The sequence below is a fragment of the Pteropus alecto genome, unplaced genomic scaffold (genome assembly GCF_000325575.1).
Source record: "Pteropus alecto unplaced genomic scaffold, ASM32557v1 scaffold7, whole genome shotgun sequence".
NCBI classification, from domain to species: domain Eukaryota; kingdom Metazoa; phylum Chordata; class Mammalia; order Chiroptera; family Pteropodidae; genus Pteropus; species Pteropus alecto.
The window spans coordinates 42,440,937-42,451,564 of NW_006494614.1; the positions used below are offsets into that span (position 1 = coordinate 42,440,937).

Sequence of the window (10,628 nt, forward strand, 5' to 3'; positions counted from 1 at the left end):
AGTCAGTGTTACTGATGGAGGAATGAATCAGAAAGAGAGAGAGGGAGAGGAGTGGAGGGAGGGAAGGGAGAAACATGGACGAGGCACCTGAGAGTTTGCACTTGAAAGATGAAGATGGGCTTGTAATGAACAGTGAGGTAGCTGGATTCAGTGCAGATTTAACTCGTAGAGCACTGTTGATAATAATTTTTCCTACCTCTGTGTTCTCTGGCTCAGGGGTCCCCAACCCCTGAGCGGCTGACTAGTACTGGTCCAGGGCCTGTTAGGAACCAGGCCGCACAGCAGGAGGTGAGCAATGGGCAAGGGAGTGACGTTTCATCTGTATTTGCAGCCACTCCCCAGCCCTAGCATCACTGACTCAGCTCCATCTCAGATCATCAGGCATTAGGTTCTCATAGGAGCACCAGTCCTTGGTGCCGAAAAGGTTGGGGACCTCTGCTCTGGCTGACCCTCCCTCTGGCCCTCTTTCTGGGGATAGAAGCTGTTTCGTGCTCCATATCCCCCCAAATTCAACCCAACCCTACTTACTGGACAAGCAAGGCTGACAGCACCAGGCTCTTGGCCAGGAGAAGTCCACAGAGCATGGAGACCAGAGCACTGCGGGGCTGCAGGGCTGGAGCAGAGGGTGGAGTTTTGTTTCCTGGAGGACAGAGGGACAAAAAGGGGAGAACACCAGGCTGAGGTCAGAGCCTCTGTCTTGGGTCCCTGAGCAAGGCCTGTGTGAATGAGGGTCTCACCCTGAACTCACCGTGAAGGAACAGTGATGGCAGAGGAAACCCTGGGGGCCTGTCTGGCTCTTCCAGCGGGGGATATGCAGCTCTGGGTCTGTGATGAGACCAGGCCATGGGGAGCCCAGGTGGCTTGCACGGAGGCAGAGGCTGCTAAGGAAAGAGAAGGGACCTTGGTTAGTGGCAGGACAGCCTACCTGTTCCTGCTAACAGAAAAGCTAGAAAAGGGATCTGGGATGAACTGGGAACAGAAAACCATTGCCCTAGGAGAAAACCAATTTGGGGGTTGGGGACTGTGTTGTGAAGTCTTTCGGCTCAGGACTAGACAGACCGGTGGCCCAGGCTCTATCTAGTGCCTATAGAGGTATCAAAAACACTTGAATAGGAATCAGGAGGCCTGAGCCTTCCTCCACGCATTTCTACCTCTTTGCATGGGCCCTCTCTACCTCTCAGCCTCCTCAAGTTTGGACACAGTCACAGCCTTTAAGCTGCTCTCATCTCTGACATCCATGCCCTTTCTCACACTTCTGAGGCTATTAAGGGAAGGATACCCTTCGTAGAGAATTTTAAGGACATCCCTGTGCCTCCTGCTTCTGTGGCTAAGCCATCGCGTAGGTTTTTACCCACTGTCTCAGCAGCTTGGATAAGTACCTTTTATGGGACTCCTCTTGATTCAGAGACTTTGTGAGCTGCTTGCCCACTGCTCTGCTTTCCCAGTAACATTCCAGATCTACCTGTGCTCAGAACCTGTGATGGAGGCTGGGGGAAGTTATCTCTAGAAAAGTGATGGGGGCTTTTGAGGATGAAGACAAAGTAATGGTTGCTGGGGGAGGGTGGCAGGCCCGGAAGGGAAAGAAGTGGCATCAGCCCCAAGGCTGTGATAGGAAGTGGGGACTCTTAGTGTCCTTGACTAGGTCTGAACTTCCACCCAGGGGCCATCAGCTCCCCTTAGGAGCAGCCTCTCCTAAAGCTGGGGGAAAGAGAGAGGTAAGGGCTAGGAGATGCCTGGAAGAGAGGGTACCTGAGGGCCAGGGGCTGCCCTGGGAGGTCTTCCCTGGAGAGAGCTTGAGGCCGACGGACATGTAGGCAGGATTCTGTCCCACAGGGGCACCCTCTCTGAGGCTTCCCAGAATGAGTACCAGGAATAATCCATTTGCTCAGCCTGGAGGAGGTCCTTGGGACGCTTGGGGAAAATTCTAGTCCTGAGCTACTGAATATGTGATCTATGGACTGGTGTTGGTTCACAAACTGTAACCTGCCTGAAACAAGGTAAATATAGAAATTGGAAGTAAGGATTTTTAAACCTTTATATCAATTTGACATTGTCTCAAGTTCTAAACATGTGATTAGTCTGGTTGAACAGAGTGTAGATCAATTTGGGTGTTGTCAAATGTTGTGGAGAGCTGCACAAGGAACAAGCATTGTACTAGAAACACACAGTAGGATCTATGACCATGACACCCTGAACGTGCCGGATCTCATCTGATCTCCGAAGCTAAGCAGGGTTGGGCCTGGTTAGTGCTTGGATGGGAGACCACCTAAGAATACCAGGTGCTGTAGGTGTTTAAAAAAAAAAAAGAAAGAAACACATAGTAGGACTATGTTCCCGTGTGTGATACGTCGAAGTTAGTTAGTTGATCAGCTATAACGCAACAGTGTAGAAACACCTGGAAGAATTATCTTTATAAGTTGTTATTTTTATAATCATTAAATTTTTTTTTAAATTTAGAGTTTAACATGATTAGCTAATTTAGAGTAAGGTAGTCATTAGCTAATTCCCAGACAGCAAAACAAAAGACATATGTTTTCTGAATATAGTAATAATAATAAGCCAAATGATGATAGCAGAATTGATTCCGAAGGTATTTTTACTTCTGAAATTATTCGAGAGTCTGGTTTTATTTGAAAATGTAATCCTTAATTGAGGTAGGCAGAATAATGTTACTCCCAACCAACCAAATGTCCACCAAGGTGGCAAAAGGGACTTTTCAGATAAGATCAGGGTGAAATCTCTTGAGATGAAGAGATTATCTGGGTGAGGCCAACCTAATCGTTGCTATTTGAAAGCAGGGAATGTTTCCCAGCTACAGTCAGAGGGTGATGCAAAGGAAAAGGACCTCAGGCTTCGAATGTGGAAGGAGGTGGCCACAGCCAAGGAGTATGGCCGACTCTGAAAGCTGGGGGACCTCTCAGAGTAGAGACAGCAAGAAAACGGGACCTTGGTCTGAAAGCAACAAGGAACTGAATTCTGCCTGAGACCTAAATGAGCAAGAAACGGATTCTCTCTAAGAGCATCCCGAAAGAAACAGCCTGCTGACAGCCTGCCGATGCCTTGGTTTTAGTCCTGTGAGACCTATACTAGACTTCTGATCTACAGAACTGTAAGATCATCAATTTGTATTGTTTTAAGCCGCTACATCTGTTATGGCAGCACTAGGAAACTATGACGCTCCTACTGTGAGAGTTTTGTAGTTATAAATAATGGTGATGTACTAATATCCGATGAGTTATTTGTTCATATGTATTGGCTAATGAAGCAAATCTATCATAATAACAACTGACATTTACATATAGACATAAAAACACAAGTTCAAAACAACTAACTTTTTTTTGAAAAAACGGGTATTGAATTAAAATGCTTGAGAGCAGTCAGTATGTCACATATAAAGTCTAGTGTTCTGTGAGCTGCTTGTGAAGTAACACTCCACATTACTAAGACTAAAAACCTATCTACAATTGCCAAAACATTACCGAAAGACTACCACAGAGATGTTTGCTTCACAATGTTGTGTTAACCTGTGACAAGAAAGCTTAAGCATCACTTTCCATGGACTTTTTAGCTCTGTGTATTCAGGAATTGGCTAATAGTATGGAAGACCAAGTCCTAGAACAAATAAAGCTAGCAAAGTATTTTTCATGGCAACTTGAAAAATGTACATATGTTGCTAACATAGCTGTTCTTTTACTATATGTGCAATTTAAACACAATGATATGAAGGAATTCTTTTGTATCTTTTAGCTTCATTGCCAAAAACACAATCAGCTCTGAATTGTACAAAACGATGAAAGATCACATTATTAACAAGTGATTTGGGGGTTAAGTTTTATGTAGGAGTATGTTCTACTGGCTGCAGCTGCTGACAGAATCATTCTAGACTAGCCATTCAGATTAGGGAGCCTTGGCCAGAATGTAAATCAATGCGCTGCTTTTCTTCAATGAGAAAGTCTTGCAGTGAGAAAAATATCAGCTGAACTGAACAGCTTGCTTTTCAATGTGGAAAATTATGAATTACATAAAGATGAATGTATTGAATTTGAAATCATTCTCTTTGTTATATGATAATATGGAAAGAGCACAGTTGTTTTTACACATCAAATTGCAATGATTGCTGAGAGCAAAAGTTCCGTTGAGAATGTTTGATCTACGGGAAGAACTCCTGAAATTTGGCAAGATAGAAACCAGTTTGGTAAAGATGTGAATTGCTCAGTCAGACTTGTTTATAAGACAGCCTTGATGTTAGTATTTCCATGCAAGGAAAGAAGGCAACATGCTTTTCAATGGCAAATAAAATCTAAGGGCAAAAGTGAAAGTTAGAAGTTTAGAAGAAGAGTTTTGGGAATTGTTATGACATGTTTTTAATTTACCAACAGTTATCACCAAAATAGGTGATAATCTTGATATTGCATATCTATAAAAGTGCTCTTAAAAAAAAACCTTAATAATTTGGTAGAATGTTTCAAATTTTATTTTCTGTCAAAAGAGAATATATGCAATAGGAAATTCATAGATTCAGAATTCATTTTTTTTTCCTCCAAAGATAATTTAAATATAACCTTAACCTTATAAGATAACATTTTGGAACTAGCTACTGGTGGAGGACTGAAAACGAATTGCTTGCTTCTTTTTGTAAAAGCTAGAAGTAAAAATATTGAGCTTGTTGAAATTGCTTTAAAATTCTTTCTTGTATTTCTGTCAGCATAACTCTGTGAGACCAGTTTTCTACTATGAGTGTCATTAAAACATACCATCGAAACAGTTTCTTTATACATTTTTCCCCTAAGGGTTATGGCATCATTAATGTTACTCAGATTAGGTAAGTTAATAACCAAGAAGAATGCTCACCTGTCACATTTAAGCCTTTAAATGTGGATATACACGGTATTTATTCAGTGTAAATACTGGCATTTAATATGAAAAATTGCTCACTTCTAATTTTTTATTTAGTTATGACTGAGGAACAACAAAATGTTACAGATATAATGTTAAGCCACTACATCAATCACCTACAGGCACACTTTCAGTGAACAACATGTGCAGTTTTTATAATTTTAATTTTTCCCCTGTATTATGTTTCTTCCTATTGCATTTGTTGAAATATAATTTTATGTCTATCAAATCTAATAAGCATTTTGGGCTCGTATTTTGTATGTCTGCTTTTTGTTGTTTCTAGTAATTTATTTTTATTATATTTACCAAAAAAATCATTGATGGATTGGAGGATTTTAAAGATCCTCCTCCGCCATCTTAGTCTGCTCAGGCTGCTTTAACAAAGTACCACAGACTGAGTAGCTTATAAACAACAGTTCTGGAGGCTGGAAGTCTGAGATCAGGGTGCCAGCATGGTGGGGTTCCAGTGAAGTCCCCTTTCCAGATTGTATCCTCACATGGGAGAAAGTGAATGAGAGAACTCTCTGGTGTTTCTTATAAAAGGACAGTAATTCCATTCGTGGGGCTCCACCCTTATGACCTAATAATCATTTTCCAGAGGCCCCACCTCCTAACACCATTACACCGGGGGTTGGGATTCCAACATATAACTTTGAGAGATACAAACATTCAGTCCATTGCAACCACAGATATTTTGAGACAATTTGATTTAGCCTGAATTTGGCAAACGTTTTTGTGGAGGGCCAGAGAATAACAAATTTAGGCTTTGTAGGCCATATGGTCTCTATCACAACTACCCAGCCTTGCTGCCGTAGCATAAAAATAACCATGGATAATACCTAAGCAAATGGGCGTAGCTGTTAAAAAAAAAAACCCTTGATTTATGAACTGAAATTTGAATTTCCTATAATTTTCATGTCATAAAATACATTTTTCTTTCAATTTTCCCCCCCAATCATTTGGGAAACCATTTTTAGCTTTCAGATTATTGTTTGCTGATCTCATGACCTGGACCAGAAGGAATGGACAGATTAACATGATACCAACCTGGTGGGTGTGGTTTATGGCCACCGTACACACATTTACTGAGCCCCTACTATGTGCCAGGTACAGGTGCCTTCTCCAAAGATGCCGGACAGTCTTAGGCTCCCTTGTGGCCAGGTCATACGAGCCCAGACTGGTCAACATGCCCAATTGATCTGTTTGAGCATCTTTGGGGAGGCTTGTAATCATCAACACAGATAGAATTGAGGTATGTGTGTGTGTGCGCACACGTGCACACGTGCACATGAGAGTCCTCCGGACACGTGTTCTCAGTAGCCTTCCCAGGGGACCAGGATGGGGAAAGGGGAAGCCTGGCTTCCATAACTAGGAAACCAGGAGGAACCAAAAAGTAGCAAAGGGACCTCAGGGAAGGGGCTCACCTGGAGACACTGCCAGATAGAACCTTTTGGACTTAGAGATAGAGTTGCTGGATGGGTGGTAGATTCTAAACCAGTAGTGTCCTGAGTCTTCCTCCCTCAGACCAGTCATGGTGACAGTGAAGAAGCCAGCGCCAGGATTGTCCCAGATTGAGAATCGAGAGGCCTGAGTCAGCGTGTGGGGCCTAGAGCTGGCGACTAACCTGGCACACTCGTACACTGACACTTCCTTACGCCAGACTTTCTTCTCGTAGGGCCACCCCCTGGGTGGGTACTGGCACCTCACGGAGAGCACTTGCCCCACCATGCTGTGCAGTCGCTGAGCGTTTGATAGTGCCCACGAGCCTGGAGAACAAGGCTGAAGGCCAGGGCTAGGCCAGGACTTGCCCTCTGGCCCCAGAGCTGCTTGCTCGTGCCTCGCTGTCCCAACAGTTCCCATCACACCTCTCCTCTCGTCCTCATGCCTTTCCCTTCCTCCTCACCTGGGAGCAGCAGCAGCAGTCGTCCTGGGAGTAGGGCTCTCCAGGACATATGGCCTTTTTCCAGTGTGCTGGTGGGAGGGGATGTGTTGGGGTGGGGGTGCTGGGGAGAGGGAACTGGTACCGGCCTGATTCTGCTTAGCTCTTCCAGCACCTCTAAGATAGGCAAAATCTCAGGTTTGGGTTGGGGAGTGGGAGACAGGGAGGGCCAGTTCTGCCGGTGGAGGGAAGTGGGGACCTCCAGCTGCAGGTTCGAATCTGACCCTGCTTGGTGGTGCACAGCTCCAGGTCTGTGAGAGGCTGTTCCTCAACTCTGTGCCCAGCTGCCCCTTCCCCCTTCCCAGACCTACCCTGGGGGAGGAGCTTAGAAAGTCAGAAGGAAACTGTGGTTAAGTAATGGACTGCCTGCTCCCCTCCTCCCCTCCCCTCCCCCTCTCCTATTCTCTTTTCTTCTCTCTCTGTCTCTTTCTGTCTCTCTGTCTCTGTCTCTGTCTCTCTCTCTTCTCTCTGTCTGCCCTGCTCCTTCTTTTCAGGGCTCTGGGTTTGTCCCCCTCCCTAGGAAAAGTCACGCTGAATGTGGGTGACAAGCTCAGGGGCACTTAGAGGTCTGAATGAGAGCCCTTATTCCCACTCAGAAGTGGTCAGAAAGTTTATGCCAGGGACTGCCTTGTGGTTTAGTGACGTGTTTCCACCTGGGGAGGTTTCGTGGGTACTGGAGGGGAGAGGAGAGAGGAGGTGGAGATTAAATTCCAGGAGGGATGTGTAGAAAGGGTCTCTGAAAGGAGGGGGGACGGGAGCTGGGAGCAAAGAGAGCAGGGGTCTTCAGAAAGGCTGGTGAGAGGGATGGAGCAATGTGCGGGTGGGAGGAGAAGGGAGCGCAGGGACCTGGACCTGGCATCACCTCTGCACCCTCGACTCCCACCATCTAAGGACACTAGAGAAAGATTTGTGTAATTAACGCAGAAGCACATGACAGACTCTAACATCCCTTTAGTGAATGCTAGCACTTTTAAGATTTAATTTTTAAAAAGATGCAATTTACAAAGAAAAAAGATTTTAAATATATATATATCCAATAATAATTTTATGTATTTAATGACAATATATTACTCAATAAACATATTATTTAATAAGTATGTGTTTAATAAATATATTTAATCAATCACATATACATTTATATATTTAATAAGTTTAATAAATACATATATATATTTAGAGAGAGAATTAGGTGCTATTTGTAATTCTGGTTGTAGCCACTGGGGGTTTGACCAGTCTAATGCCTGCCATAGGGAGCTGTGTGTGCAGAGTTACACTGAAGATGGGAATTGGAACCTATCAAGGGGACTTGATTCTAAGTTCACTGCTTTGCACCCCGCTTCAACCCAACTCCTACTCCTCACTTTGCCTCTGTGCACTGCCCTTCTCCTTAGAGTAGGAGTGAGAGGAGACTGAGGATAAAGGCAAAGGGACAGACAAAAGGAGGATGGATGCAGCAGGGGCATCGGCTGTCAGTGCCCGAGGGACCACAGCGGGGAAAGCAGGATGGAGCTTTAGAGCTAGAAGAAAACCTCTGGAAAAACGCCAACCACCGACATGCACGACGTTAGTTTACGAAGTGTGTTCGTGTGCCCTCTCCTAATGCCCACAATAGGTTTGTAAGGAAACTGAGGCCTGGATCCCTCAGTGACATGCTCAAAGTCACACAGTGAGGTAGTGGTGTTACCAGACCAGGCCTCCTGGTTTACAACTGGAGCCTTTTGGCTGAAGACTGTCTGGCCCACAGATAGGACAGAAAACAAAATTGCACACACAAGCAGAAGCGATTCTGGCCTTCAGCTGGGCTTGGCGTCCCTTCTTTGAACTTAATTATACACCGAATATCGGGAGGGCACTCTCTAAGGGGAGGAAGGTGGCCTTCGCCTAGGATGGCACAGAGCTGTGTCACTGTGTGTGAGGGTGTGGATGGAGCAACAAATTCTTTTCCACGGCGATTTCCTTCTTGTCTGGCTGCTGCTGACCACTGGGAAGGGATGCTTCCTCCTTGAAGGCCCCCTAGATTACTCTTTGCCCACATTCTACTATCCTTGTGGTAGACTCTGGGCTCTGAGTTGTTCTCAGCTGTGTTGGTGTGGTTCTTGCTCCCCAGGGGTTAGGAAGTTCTCCGAGGGTGGCATCTGCCTCTTTCTCCCCGCTGGTGTGAGTAGGATGAGTGCCCTCTGCATCAAGTCAGGGTCTCAGGTTCCCAGGCAAACACTCTGTTGGAGCCTTCTGGACCCTGGCTTCCTTCTGGCAGCTGAGACCTGGAGGCCCAGGTATGGGAGTTGAAGGGAGGGGGCCTGGGCTTAGGGTGGGGCTGGCTCCCAGGGGGCTCAGGACAGCTCCTTTCACAGTTCGAACTTTTGCAGGAGGGGCAGGGACATGTCACTGTGGTGAGATTTAGGGCTTCTTCAGAAGTGTCCTCAAGAAATGGGGGCAAGGAGCCACTATCACATTATTAGGGCAAGATACAGCCCTAAGTCCTGTCAGAAGGCATGGGGTTCGGGGCTCTGCCCACTCTCTGAGAAAGGAACCCTGGAGCCTCAGCAACTTCTGCCCTCACTGTTACACTCACAGTTGCCTGGAGAAGTTTCTGGGAGAAGCTGAAGACATTACATTCCCAGGGTGTCCATTCCTCTCCTCCTCTCCCAGAATAGATCTGGGGGCAGACGAGAGCTCAGTTCCTCTATGAGTAAAATGGGCACAATATGCCTTCTCTCCCAAGTATTTTGAGCTATCCAATGTCCTCCCTTAAAGCTTCCTGCCTATGCCCCCTACTCTGGGGACACTGCAGGGCATCTTGGCAGCCCAGGACATCAGATTTGAGTGGGCTCCTTTCTCCTCAGCCTGCTCCGTAACAGACACAGGTGTCAACTTCCCAGGAGCTGATCAGAAGCAGCTCTGATTTCATTCCAGGTAGACCTGACCCACACCCACTAACTTAGCTCAGCATTGATTGTCTTCCATATCCTGGGTGCTTTATACTGATCACATTTAAGTCTTCTGAGTGTTCTACAAGGTGGACGTTATCAATTCCATTGTTACCAGTGAGGAAACTGATGGGACATGTGCCCAGGCTCACGCGATGAACTGTTTCCCTCAGTGCCTGTGCTCTCCAGCACCTGCCTGCAGATGGGCCTGGTGGTGGGGGTTCAGTCTGGGTAAGAGGGGTGGACCCTGTTCATGGCAGGGATACAGGACCAGGCTGGGGAGCCTGGGCTTCATGGGAGCCAGTGTGGTTCTTGATGAGCAGAGAGGTTGGACCTCTGTTTAAGGGAGCCCTGATCTGGAAGGGAGAGACTACATGCAGGGAGCTCCACCAGGCACCTCTCACTGTCTTTTATGAGGGCTTGGGGAGGAGAGAGTAGGGAGTCCAGGGACCTGATCTGGACACATCTGTAGGTCTTGGTGGCAGATTGAATAAAAGCGATAGAGGACCGATGTATATACAAGCAAGTTCTTTCTGTTTGTTTCTTTTGGAATGTGAGACAAGACATACAGGTTCTAACTCAATTGGCCAAAATTTCCAGCATATGTCGTGCAGTCCAGTTTTCAAGAGTTTTGTTGTTATTGAATGATCAGTGTCTGTCTATTTTGTCTATTAAGGCCTGTTTGAGGCATGTTTTGGAGGATAAGGATTGGGAGGATAAAGATAAGGGTGTATAAGGATTCCAGAACTCTCGCTGAGGTAAATTTGTGTCTTGACTCCAATTAAAAGAACCCATTTCACTCTCCTAATCAGTGAAGCCATCCATATAAAGCCAGGCATGTATAGGAAGAGAGAGCAGCATTCCTG

At 45.8% G+C, this 10,628-nt stretch overlaps 1 protein-coding gene and 1 pseudogene across 1 annotated transcript in view; one reads left to right on the forward strand and one right to left on the reverse strand.

The window, feature by feature from the left end:
- Positions 1–6,848, reverse strand: part of NCR2 (natural cytotoxicity triggering receptor 2) — a 7,217-nt gene extending 369 nt beyond the window's left edge. Inside the window, 5 exon segments of the mRNA XM_025042864.1 lie at positions 527–599; positions 601–640; positions 749–878; positions 6,321–6,662; positions 6,800–6,848. Of these exon segments, the coding sequence (XP_024898632.1) occupies positions 527–599; positions 601–640; positions 749–878; positions 6,321–6,662; positions 6,800–6,848 (634 nt within the window).
- LOC112474671 lies at positions 2,173–2,291 on the forward strand (annotated as a pseudogene).
- Positions 6,849–10,628: the final 3,780 nt, after the last annotated feature.